General features: G+C 44.9%; 1 protein-coding gene across 2 annotated transcripts in view; it reads right to left on the bottom strand.

The window, feature by feature from the left end:
- Nucleotides 1-12,909, bottom strand: part of FBP2 (fructose-bisphosphatase 2) — a 28,052-nt gene extending 15,143 nt beyond the window's left edge. For both annotated transcript variants that reach the window (XM_029920258.1, XM_029920259.1), the window contains exons 1-3: nucleotides 12,665-12,909; nucleotides 7,999-8,161; nucleotides 5,842-5,934 (exon numbers count right to left, since the gene is read on the bottom strand). In XM_029920258.1, the coding sequence (XP_029776118.1) occupies nucleotides 5,842-5,934; nucleotides 7,999-8,161; nucleotides 12,665-12,834 (426 nt within the window). In that variant the 5' untranslated portion in view covers nucleotides 12,835-12,909. The remainder of the gene's footprint in view (nucleotides 1-5,841; nucleotides 5,935-7,998; nucleotides 8,162-12,664) is intronic.
- Nucleotides 12,910-13,374: the final 465 nt, after the last annotated feature.

Raw genomic sequence — 13,374 nt, 5'->3', positions numbered from 1 at the left:
CTGTCTCAAAAATAAATAAACTTTTAGGAAATTATTTTTAAAAAGAAGGTTACAACTTTCAGCCTCGCACTCTGACCTCCTGGAGAGGCGAGGAGATGGAGATTGAATCAGTTGCCAATTGGCCAGTGATTTAACCAAATATGACTGTGTAATGAAGCCTCCTTAAAACCTGAAAAGGGCAGGGTCTGAAGAACTTCTGGATTGGTAAACATCTGGGGATATAAGGAAGGTGGTGCACCTGGAGAGGACAGGGAAGCTCTGCAACCTTTCCCCCTTACCCTGCCCTAGGGGTGTCTTGCATCTGGACATCATGAGTTACATCCTTTAATAATAAACTGGTGATCTAACAATATGCTTCTCTGAGTTCTGTGAGCTGCTCTAGAAAATTAATCAAACCTGAGGAGGGGGTCTGGGAACCTCTTATTTATAGCCAGTTGGTCAGAAGCAGAGGAAAAACCTGGGCTCTTGACTGGCATCTGAATTGAGTTGACAGGGCTGCGGGCAGTGGCGGAAGAGGTCATCGGAAATTTCTATCTATAGCAGTTGGTCAGAAGTACAGGCTTGCCTTATAGGACTGAACCCTTAACCCCTGGAATCTGATGCTACCTCTGGGTAGATAGTGCCAGAATTGAGTTGAATTTTTGGATACCTGCTCATGTCTGAGGATTGCTTGATGCTGTGTGGGAGCCCACCACACCCCCATGTTGGAAGTGGGTCCAGGAACCTTTCATAGACTTCTTTCTAACTTTCTACTATGCCTTCTCATTTGCTTTTGCCATCTCCTATTCTTCCAACCCCATACTGCAAGTGCTCCTCTTGGTTCTTCTGTACCCTCAGGGGATCTAACCAGTGCAAAATGGACTTTCTATCCAATATGGGACTCTGAGTTGCTCTGAGACAAACAAATTTAATGAGGTCTGGGGTAGATGCCTGACCCAAACTGCCCCAGTATACCCAGAAATCCAGATTTGGGGCTAGAACACTCTGGTTTATGTCAACTTAGGAGCTATGAGATGGCACCTTTCTTCCATTGGCCAAAGAGGCAGAGAAAACTTGGTCCACAGAGAGGAGAAGGAGTGAAGTAGCCACATGGCAAGAAGGCAAGATAAGAGACTCTTTGGGTCCCAGCCCTCCCTGCAGCCACGTTCCTCCCTTGGAGCTGCCTAATCCATTCCTGCCATTTACACCAGAGCCCTAACTAATAAAACACTCTTCTCAGTCTACACACTCCTTGTAATCTCACCCACGACCAGAGTTCAAAGCCCTACAGATATGCCAACGACTCCCAGACCTCCATCTTCATCTCCCCTGAGAGCCCAGCCTAGGAGTCACCTGTCCACCAGGCATCCCTAGGCAGGTACCCCACAGATACCCCAAACTCAACATGCATCTAAGATGGAATTTGTCTGCTCGATCTCACCCCCCACATCCCTGCTCTTCTCCCATTACTTCCTGTCTTAGCAGCTGACACTGTCATTTGCCCAGTAGAAACCTCAGGATTACCCACCCCTTCCTCTCCCTAACCACCCTCCTTGCCCTTACCCACGCCCTCCACTCAGTCACTAAGCCCAGTCATTCTTAACACCCACTCTTCACAGTTCCATGACCCCCTCCATCCTTACCATCACCACTTGGCCCCAAGTGGCCTTTACCTCCTGCCTGATTCCCCAATTCTGCCCTCTCCCCACTCTGATCCATGTCACTCTGTTTAAAACACTTCATTGACTTCCCACTGCCTCAACATCTGATATTAACCTATTTTACCAGGTCTTCCATAATCTGTCCCCTGATAGTTGACCGGCCTTGTCCAACACCATCCTCCACCCCACACCCAGGCTCCACGCTGCAAGTATACTGAGCTTCTTTACTCTTCTTGAAATTCCACCACCCTGTATCTGAGCTCCAAGACTCTGTATATGACCTTCTTTCTAGCCAACATGGCCTGATCCTTTCTCCTCACACCTTCTGCCTGAGGAACTCATAGTTAACCCTCAAGTCCCAGGTGAAACATCATCTTTCCCATGGAGGCCTTCTCTGACCTCATGGTTGGACTTCCAGGTTCTCAGTGTTTCTCCTTGGAAGCTCCTGACACACCTTCATTAGTGTGTTTAATGTCTGCTTTCCTAAATAGACTGTAAGCTGCATGGTGGCAGGTGCCAACTATCTTGTTCAGGCCTGTTCTCCCACCACAAGGTGCAATCTGACACATAGTTATGGCAATCAGTTGATGACCTCATGCAAACATTCATGCAAGTTTATACATGTGTATATATATGCATGCATACATACATTTTCAGGAGCATGCTGGATAAGCTATTGCAATGCATTCCCAAATTCCATCAACCTCTTATATAAATTTAGATTTTTCCTGAATTTTAACTTTTTATTTTAAAATAATTAAAGATTAATTGGAAATTGCACAGATAGCACAGAGATCCTGTATACCTTTCACCCAATTTCTCTCAATAGTTTCATAACTTCCAGTTATTAGAGGAATAATTCCTAAGGATGTAATGTACAGCCTGGTGATTATATTTAACAATACTGGTTATAAACTTGCAAATTGCTATGAGGGTAGATCTTATAAGCTCTCATCACCAGAAAATAAATTTTGTTTAACTATGTGAGGTGATGGATGTTCACCAATCTTACTGTGGTGATCATTTCAATATATATAATATGTATCAAATCATTATGTTGTTCACCTATTCTAATACAATGCTATATAGATCGATTAGATCTCAATAAAATTGGAAGCATGGGCAAGAAGCTATTAAAAGCCATGATAGCAGAGCTGGAGAGCCTGTTTGAATTCCTGTTCTTCACGTACCAACTGGTGATTTTAGTTGAGTTACTTAACTTCTCTGTTGGGAGCTATTTGAACTCACTGGTAGAGTGAAAATTCCTGGTGGGTATGGCAAGTTTGCACGGTCTCTTGCCCCCAGATAACTCCCAAAATCTACCCTCTTGAAACTTTTCATTTCTGCTTGGGCACCAAACCTCAGAGTGCTTTGCTGATTAGTAGTATCAGGAGCAGCCTGTCCCCCTGCCCTGTCCCTGAGGCATGATTGTACCTGGTCAGGGGAAAGATGAGATACACCCTAATGCAACATAATAGTTTTCCCTAAACAATTAACCGATAACTGACTACCTTCTGGGCCTGAACGCCTTTGTAAAAGTCACTACTGCAATAAAATGTATCAATCATCTTTGGGATTGTGAAAGCAGCCATTATGTCTCCTGAGAACCTGTTTTTCTGGGAACTTTCTGTTAGAGTTATAAACAGCCTACTGATCCTTACTCATATAAAAGCTGATCTTTATTAAACAATGCTGTTTGCCTCTTAAAGGTTGTTTCCTTAATGCTAGACCTAAGGTTTTGTAAAAAATGCCTATGACAACATGAGTGCCTGTAGCTAAGTTTTTTATGACAATTATTACTACTAGAATTGTAACTTCTACAGAACCCACGTCCTGGAAAATTGTAAAACTTATCTATGAGAAATCATTTATTGCTCTTTTTGGTCCTTGTACCTTTTGCCATAAATAAAGCTTGAGAACCAGACAGGGCAGAGATGCCTGCCAGAATGGTAGAGTCACCTTCCAGGTGGGCAGGGGTGCCCATCTGGTGACCAGAATGAAACTCAAGGCTCTCTCACTGTCTCTCGCCTACACAGTCATCCTTCAGGGGAACCCCGGACCTGCTGTAGCTGGACTCCGGCACTTCTCTATGCTTCAATTTGTTTCCCAGTAAAAAGAAAAAAAAATAATAGCACTGTGTGTACCTGCTTTGTGGGCTGAGGTGATGACTGACCCAGAAGCAGTGTGCTTGGAGGTGGGCAGAAGAGTGCCGGATCATGCTCAGCAGTCAACAGTATTGGCCACAATGAAAAGCTAATGTTGAAAGCCACCTCAAAGATACAACTGGTGTCTTTTTTCAGACTCTCATAAAGATCACACCACCTATCTCTTTATTTTTATCTCCAAGCTATACTTCAAAGGGAGAAGTAATGTTCCTTTATACGCCTATCTTATTTTGGCTTAACCTCAAAACATCATCTTAGTCTTCCACTTTCTCAAATACCAGAGAAAGTGTCTTGGGTCATTCTCTCCTGCTCCTTCAGCAAAAGTCTCATTTTCTCTCTTCACAAAGAGAGAGAGAGAGGGAGGGAAACACCAACTGGGAAAACAACATTCTCAGAATCTTCCTCTAGTCTGAGCTGGCTTGGCTTCCACTTGGTTCTCCAAAACAGGAGTAACAGAGCCCCCCTCCTGCTCCTTGATTTTCTTCACAGAAAGAAAGATTAGGCTAATTCACATATTCTGCTAAGGTGAGGTTTCTGCTAAGCTTTCCCCTGAAAATCAAATTCTGACCTCTTTCTTTGGACAACCATCAGCCAAGCCCAACTTATCTTGTGATATAAATAGCTACAGGTATCACAATGGGCAACATGGGGCATACCCAATGCTCCCCCACTTTATAATCTAAGAGCACGAAGGAAAACACTCATAGAAAGTTAATTACATACACATTACATGATTAGTCCCAAATTGGTAGCCTAGAAATCAGTGATCTCTGCATGTGTTTGGTAATAAATAGTTTAGTGGAAAGAATGTGTGCTGTGAAGCCAGAGGTCTGGGCCTCTAAAACCAGCCCAGAGGGCAGATTACCCAACCGAACAATCCTTAAGACCACCCAGAGCTGGTGGTCTCCCTTCTACCTGACAGCTTCAGGGGAAAAGGCCCACCCATCCTGATTAGAGTGAGGACTGATCTCAAATTAAGATATGCTGTGGGTTATGTGGTGTGAAATGAAGTCTCTGGTAATACTTGATGGTCGCAAACCAACCCATAAAATCCTCTGTTAGAAGGCATGTGGTGTATAGGTGAAATGGTCCCAAACAGGTCCTAATCCCCAGACTCTGTGACACGGCACAAGGGACTTTGCAGATGTAATCAGGGTTACCAACTTAAAATAGAGAGAGATCATTGTGGATTTTCCACATGGCCCAATCTAATCAAATGAGCCCTTAAAAGCACAGAATTTTCTGTGGCTGGGCAGGGGAGAAAAGGCAAAGTGGAGATCAGAGAGATTAGGACCTGGGCAAGAGTTGGCCTGCCTTCACTGCCTTGGAGAACAAAGGAATCACAAGCCAGGGGAATATAGGAAGCCTCCAGAAACTGAGAGTGACCCCAGTATCAGCCAGCAAAAACACAAAAACAGAAACAAAAACTCAAGGACCGCCATCCTACAACAGAATGGAACTGAATTCTGTCAACAACCTAAAAGAGCCTAGAAGCTAACTCTCCCACCCCGGCCCCTCAGTAGGAGGCCAGGCTCACTGACACCCAGATTTGGCCTAAGAGAGGCTGAGCAGAGCACTCAGCCATGCCTGCCAGACTTCCGACCTACAGAATGGCAGATAATAAACAGGGGTTATTTTAAGCCTCTGAATGTGTGGTCAATTGTTACAGCAGCAATAGAAAACTAATGCAATAAGATTTGAGAAACATAAAGAAGAAACAGAGGAGTCCTCAAATAGCACCTGGAACCTAATGCTCTATCTGATGTTTGTGTTGCTCCCGTTTTCTTAAAACCAAGCCTCATCTGTCCTCTTACTTTACCTGCCCACCAGTGCAGTGAAGAAGGCAGACGGAAAATTTCCATACCAGTTCTTCGAATGAGGAGCCCAAGACAGAGTGAGTGATTCTTTGCTTACAGTGGTGGGTCTGGTTAGCCAGAAGATAGCAGGAAGAACTCCAAACTTGTGGCTCCCAGCCCAGGAAGCTTCCAGAAGCCACCAAGAGGGAAAAGGCATTAAAGATCAGACTGTCAACTCACCTTTCTGTAGATGGCAAAGATGGTTCCAATGGAGGCCAGGCAGTCAATGTTAGAAGATCCATCCAGTGGGTCAAAGCAGACCACGTACTTCCCCTAAATACACAGAGGGAAGAACCACCTGATTGGTGCCCGTCCAGTCAGCACACTCTGTGTAAGTGGCAGTGCATGGTCAGTAACCCTACATCAAAAAGTGATTCTGAGCAAAGGATGTCCTTATCAAAAAATGCAATTACTTAAGGAGGGCAATGTGTGTCAGCATCTATGAATCATGAGCTCGGGGCCAACCTGCTCATAGACAGATGAGTTGATACCCACATGTGGCGATGGAAATCCAATCCCCTCCCAGCCTCCTCTGGCTCTGCCCTTCCCTCCTGGATGGGCCCAGTGGGGCCTCATAGCTATGGAGGGTGTGATAGGAAACCAGGTCTGAAATTGGCACCTGGCCAGGAAGAGGTGGAGAACCTGAAGATGAACCTGGGCTAGCTTTACCCATGTCCACAGTAAAGTCAGTTAGAGATTTACTTGTGATTCTTCCTGAACCTCTCTGCAGACAGGCTTTTCTCATTTGGGAGCACTTTTACCAAAAGACTTCAGAAAATCTCAGAACAATGTCCCGGGCCTCTGGATCTGTCTTATTAGGAGAGCTGGCATGCATACCTACGTCAGGAGAATAAAAATACTGTCCTAAGTTTTGTTGCATCCAAACCCACCTGTCCTGTGTGAAGGCCAGAAGACAGATCTGGATCTTTCCAGCCCACCCGCCTGCTGTCATAGGTTGCTCCAGCAGACATTCCATGGAAAGAAATCATCAGATACTTTTTACAGGCCTCCTATGTGCAAGGTTCTGGGAGAGCTTTAGTGATGGGGACAAGAGTCTCCTGGCTAATTAGGCTAATTAAATACTGGTAATAACATCAAGTAAGATGAAAGTCATTTCTCCCACCACTAAAATTACTTTTCCCTGACTTTCTGGTGAGTAATGCCCTAGCTTAAGCTGACTTTTATTTCTTTCTTTTTTTTTTTTTTACCTTGCTCAGTGGGGGTGGCTAAAAAATGGGATAACCCATAAATTTGGAAATTTCCTATTCTCCCTGTGAATAATTCAACTAAGTCCATTCAATCATTCACGCACTCATTCAACAGATATCTGTTGAGCATCTAGCATATGCTGGAAAATGTTCAAAGAACCGACATGGAAGTAGGCATAGAATATTCAAGAACTAAGACCTGTGTTGCTCAGGCCAACTGGGAAGAATATGATTGGAGAGATGATTGAGAGTCACGCAACAGTGAGGAGTGAAAGTTGAAAATGATAGGTATAATTTAGCTTAACTTGTGAGAGACAACAAGAGTAAAGTGCTTTGCACAGTCCCTGGTACACAGTAGGATTTTAATAAATTTGGTTTATCTTTTTCATCCTCTCAGCTAATTATGAAGAAATGGTCTCCAACACCAATGTATAAAACAAGGACCAGACCCAGTATTTATTTTGTATCACAGCTGGACATGGGTTGAATTTTTGGCCGAACCTCTGACTTTAATGAACTCTTTTGTGAAACCAGAATAACTACAGACCCTTCCCCACCACCCCCGCCTGCACTAACCAAGTTTGCCATGGTATGAAGGCAAGAGAGCGTGATCTTTACAGTTTCTTTTCTATGTTAGTCTAACAGTGTGTCAGGCATGAAGAAACCTGCTGAAACCAGAGCCCCATGAAGAAGTGCGTGTTGGGGAGAGGAGGAATAGAAGTGGGCGTGGTAAGAATAGAGGCCTGCCCTTCCCAGGAGCTCTAATTTTTACTGGACTCGATGATTTTGAAACCATAAAAAATGCAACACTTGTTCCAGTCAAACGAAAAGGAAACCTCTGAACCACACCCACTGAGACATTTTCAGGAAATTACTCTTTTCCCTCAATGAGTCACCCCCCTGTTGTGGAATTTTTTTTTTGCACTAGACAGCATAAGACTTCTAACTAATGAAGTATGCAATCCTTCCCCCCCTCCCCACTCCCCGCCCCAGAAGGCAAAAGTCACGGAATAGGAATATCCAGGGAATATCCAGGAACTAAAGAAAAGCAAAGCAACCAAAATTCTTCCCAACTCCGTAGTACCATCTACTGGTGATTAGGGGAACTGCATTCAGGCCCCACACGCACCCTCTTCTCCTTGGAGGTGATAATCGCGTCTTTATTCTCCTCCGAGACCAGTACGCAGGTGCCATAGGAGGACTGGAGCATGTTAATCACCAGGGAATTGGATAATACGTCCAGTTTCTTCACCTCATCCCCGGTCACGTTCACGCTTCCCGCGATTCCATACCTAAGAAGACAAAAGACTGAATGAAATGACAAAGGAAATCCAAAACTCCATAAAGAATCCCAGATGGGGGTCACCTGGGTGGCTCACTTGGTTAAGCATCCCACTTCTGCTCAGGCAGTGATCTCACAGTTTGTGCTTTCGAGGCTCGAATCAGGCTATTTGCTGTTAGCGCAGAGCCTGCTTCATTCAGATCCTGTGTCCTCTCTCTCTCTGCCCCTCCCCTGCTTTCTTTCTCTCTCTCTCAATAAATAAATAAAAAAGTAAACTTTAAAAAAAAAATCCCAGATACTAAGACATCACCATCCTAAGGCTCCTTTCCCTTCATTGCTGCGGAATCTCCACAAATTATACAAATCTCCAAGTGCAACGTGTCTCACAGCCATGATTCTCCACCTTGCTTCCTTTACACTTGGATATATTGTCATATCCCTGTGTTCTCCCAATAACGCTAACTGGTATTCAATCTTATTAGAATACAAACTCGCAATGGTCAGTGGGAGGTGAAGGGAAAGAGCCAATTCATAAAGTCAGACTCATCGCCATCATTACTAACCCAAACACTAAAGGACCATGGCTTTCCAACACTGGAATTTCAAGTATTTGTTCATCACCCTCAAATAGTAGCCCAGTGGGCTGAATGAAAAATTTACCCTGTGGTAGCTTTGCATTATTTAAGATGGAAATTTGGGGACAGACTTAACTAATTTAATTTTGTTCTTCACTACCATTTCAAGCAATGTAAGAAAAATTCTATCTAGCTTTATGTTTTAGAACATCAGGATGCAAAGGCCTCCTAGCTTCCACTGTCGTGGGCAGAATCTGCCCACAAGATCACTGCCAACAAGATCACTGCCAACAAGATCACTGCCAACAAGATCACTCTGGTCTCACCCAGAGTCCCCAGGTTCCCCATGGAGGACTGAAGGCCCCACCAAGGAAGCCCTGTTCCCACACTGGCATTGCCTCTTGTCCCCCTGACCTCACTCAGCCAGTCTCAGCCTCCAGAATCCACTAAGCACACACTTGCCTTACACGGACCACTGGGTTGGCTACCCCACCCCCACACTCTTCCCTCCAAGAGTGGCATGGCGATTACCCACTCAAGCCACAAAGGTTCTGTGGCCACCAGCACCCAGTGAGATGCTCCTCTCCTCTTCACCCTCACTCATAGTGCTCGCCCCACAGGAATGCTGTCTGCCTACCACCAGCCTCTTCCTACTCTCCCTTCTGATTCCTTCCAGAGGCTTCCCAGGTCCCACCACCACCAGGCACACCCCTGTCATCCCTTCCACAGCAGATTGTGATCTGTTCATGGTAATACCTTTCCTGGTAGATTATCTGTTCATTGTACTAGAGCAGGTGGTGCTTATTGTACTGGTTCCCACAGTGCCCGAGGATGTGGTAAATGCTCAATGTATGTTCACTGAATTATGAAGAAAGCATGCCAGTAAAATAATTTCTCTATATCTCCCTTTTTTTAATGCCATGTATTTGCTGAAGGAATCCTCAGGTGGCTCCAACAGGTCGCCAGGGCTGAGAACCACTGACCTACTCTAAGCAGCAGACAACTCACTTCCCACCCGCCTCCTTCACCGACAGCCTTCCTCCAGGTGTCATTTAGCCTTAACGCTCATTAGCACCCCTCCCTCCAGAAAGAATGGAGGTTCATAATGAGATCTGTCTTATAGCTGCTCCAAGTTAGATCACGAGTGCAAGAGAGTGTTATAATCCAAATGACAATATGGCAATTTAACAAACATGAAAGCTTTACTGACAATTTTTGAATGCGATATTCTACCACTTTGGCAGAAACCCATGAAGATGCTCCCAGGAGAATGATTCTAGCATTCCCTTCTTCCTACAGCAATGAGCGGACAAAAAAGAAGAAAAAGCATCAACATTCCTGATCACATTTGCATTCAACGAGCTTGTGCCTAAAAAATGTCTCCCCAAAAAAGGAAGCAAAGAATGAGGAGCTTGAGGGCCCCTAAATGAGAAAGGGTCAGGAGCAGGTGAAAGTCTTATTTTCAGGAGCAGAATTGCTCCAGAACAGAGTGACCTTTTAGCCACATGTGAAGCAAATCCAGGGTCCTCTTAAAATAACCTCAGCATTTTGTTAGAAAGAAGGAATTTCCAGACAATGGGCATCTCACACTGCCACCTTGGTGTTTCTTAGCGAGGGGCCAGGGGAAGGATGTCCTCTGAATTGGCACAAGGTGGGGCCTCTCCCAGCCTGAGGCCCCTGCCTCAGCCTCGGAGAAAATAGTGGATCCTGAAGTCTTGATTCCATGGGCTCTACCTGCCACCTAGTGGACAATCAGCAGCATGGACCAGCTTCCGGCCAATTTCCCCAGATCTGGGCTTGGAACCACTGTAATGAGCATTTCCTGAGCCTTTATTATGGATCTGGCACTGTTGAAGTTATCATCACATGGATTCACGGAGCTTTACAACAACCTTATAAGTTAGGGACTCTTCCCATCCCCTCCGTTTCACAAATGGGAAACAGAGGTCCTAACAAAAGTAGACTGTCACACGGAAGGTAGAACCAAGTTAAATGAACACGTTTTTATCCAGTTCCTGAGTCTACTTCATCTGGACACTCGGCAGCCACAAAGCTGGAATACTGAAGTTAGTTACACTCTACCACCGCAGCCACTGCCTAACTTAGCACCCGCTCAGAGGAGAAGCACATTAAGGCAGGTAAATAAAACTGAAAAGCAGTGGAGATGCCCAGAATATGGCTCTAAGCATAGCAGAGCCATATGCAGGGACAGGTAAAGTCACTACTTTGTGTCACTCAGCACACCCATCACCTGGTGAGCGCAGGACAGAGGCAAATGGCTGCACCTCGCATTCATGAAGATCCCTAAAAGTAGAGGTTGCCCATTATTGTTCTATGAGGGAGTACAGTTACAGCAATACACAGAGACCAGGGAAAGCTGATAATAATGCGTCTTCAAACTGGATGTCATTACTGGATCACAAAACCTTATCTGTTATAACTAAATCCTATAATTATCTTGTGAGGATTACATCTCGTGATATAATGTTATCAAATGTTTGTGTTAAAAGTACTAAATTGTTAAGAATTACTATTTTAAATTATTTGTTATTTCTTCATTTGGGGGGAATATAATAATGGGCCCCTTTACCTTTGGAGAGGATTTTTGCTACAAAAAAAACGGAACTGCAGAGAAAGTCGGGTTCTTTCAGCACAGACTTGAACTGGACACTTGGCTGTGTGAACACTAATAAAAGGAAAACCTCGCTAAGATCGAGTCAGGAGGCCAGAAGGGGGAGCCCTCACGCCAAGTCCTGGAGGTTATTGCAGAAAGTGCTGACACTTCCAGACCCCACGCAAGAACCCTCCAGGGAACATCACCAGTTGCAGGCTCCTGTGAGCAAAGATGCACATTGCCTCTCCTTCAAGGGATTGACTTGCCAACTCAGCCAATAAGAAACCATTATGGCTTTGAACTCTTGCTTTTCACCAACGGACTTTTGTTCAAAATAGCCCCTGCCAACGTCCTCCTTCATAAAATAACATTCTTCTCCACTGTTAAACCGGCCTATGGTTGTCCCATATTGCAATTCTCTACTATTCCCAAGTAAACTTATTTTTGTTGGTAAAATAACTGACTTATTGAGGCTTAGTCGGTTAGGCTCAGGTCATGATCTCAGGTGAGACTGGAGCCCCACCTCTGCGCTGGGCATGGAGCCTACTAAAGATTCTTTCTCTGCTTCTCCCTCTGCCCCTTCCCCTGCTCACTCTCTCTCTTAAAGTAAAACAAAACAAAACAAAATAAAATAACAGGCGTAATTTTTAAGGTCAGCGGCTGTGACAGTCAGCAGCCATGGCATGAACTTGGCCTTCTTCTGTGTTTGGATAAAGTACCGAAGAGAACAAAGTGGACAAATGCTCTGCATTTCCTCCTCCTGGACCCAGAACCTCCCAGCTTCCTGCACACCAAGCCGACAAGATAAGGAGTCTCAGAAAAGAAATAAAAAATTGTTTTGAAAGCAAAAGACTCCTTTCCACAGTAAGAACAGAGATGCAGGTCAGGAAGTCATTTTGTAAATGATTGCTAGCTCCTAACACACTGGCAAAGTTCATGGCAATAAAAGGCTCCTATCTGCAAAGATCATAAAGTGAAATCTCAAGTCCTCCTTGCTGTTTCTTTGTACCACAAGAAACAAGTCAGGGTAATGCAGTCTGTTTTTGATGCAACAAGCCACTGAGCTTCTCATTGTTAAAATACATGGCAACTGGAGGAATTATATATTTTTTTCTCCATACTATGTCTCCAAGTATTTTGTTCCTTTCAGGAAACAAGTCAAAGGCCCCTTTTTTAAAAGACAGAAACTTTAAAAGCACCTTTCCTCCAGGGCACAGAGGCAAATAGCTTTTGACATGGTCCCCTGCCCAAGTACCTGCGGCTTTGCCCACACCCCTCCTGGGCCCGAATCCCTGTGCACCTGCACCTGCCCCCCAGGACTCACAGGTGGGCCAGGCCGGCCTTGCGCACAGCCGAAGATATGGCCTTGATGGCTGTCAGCATGGAGTTCAGTAGCTGTGTGAGCTCCCCGGTCCCTTTGGCCTTACGCCCCTTTTCCATTACGAAGCGAGTCAGGGTGAGCATGTCCGTTTCAAAGGGGCTTCTGTCCGACATGGTGGTGGGTAACCGTTCAAATCCTCCTTCTCTCCCGGAAAGACTTGTTTATCTCTAAAGACTGTGGCTCCTTGGTGTCAGAGCTGATTTGTGCTGGCCTTACCAGGACCTTTAACGAGAAAGTACTCCAACCCACGTGATTAAGATAACTGGGCAAACCCTCAAGGAAATCTCTCTGGCAAGGCTGATGTTGAAGGCTGCCAAGGCACCATAAGCAAGCTGTAAATAGAAGCAGGCAGCCCAGAAACACACCTACTTTCTTTTGATGAACTTTTTATTTAAAGATCCTACGAAGGAGCCATTTAGTAACTGGTGGGAGATGAGAAATCCAGCCACTAAGAAATGATCCGTAAAACCCTCTCATTCAAGGACTCAGAAGGATTCTTTGCACGTGTCTGCTGTAGAACCCCAGGCCCCAGCGGCTCTAAGAGGCAGACTGGCAGATATCTTACCTGGGATGTAAGTCAATAAAATAGGGCAATCCTGGGACCTCTCAGCCAGGGGTCTTTTATATACATTTGCAAAGGATGCATTTTTTTT

The sequence above is a fragment of the Suricata suricatta genome, chromosome 13 (genome assembly GCF_006229205.1).
Source record: "Suricata suricatta isolate VVHF042 chromosome 13, meerkat_22Aug2017_6uvM2_HiC, whole genome shotgun sequence".
Lineage (NCBI taxonomy): Eukaryota > Metazoa > Chordata > Mammalia > Carnivora > Herpestidae > Suricata > Suricata suricatta.
Note: the sequence above shows the minus strand (reverse complement) of the source record. Positions and strands in the feature narration are given on the sequence as shown.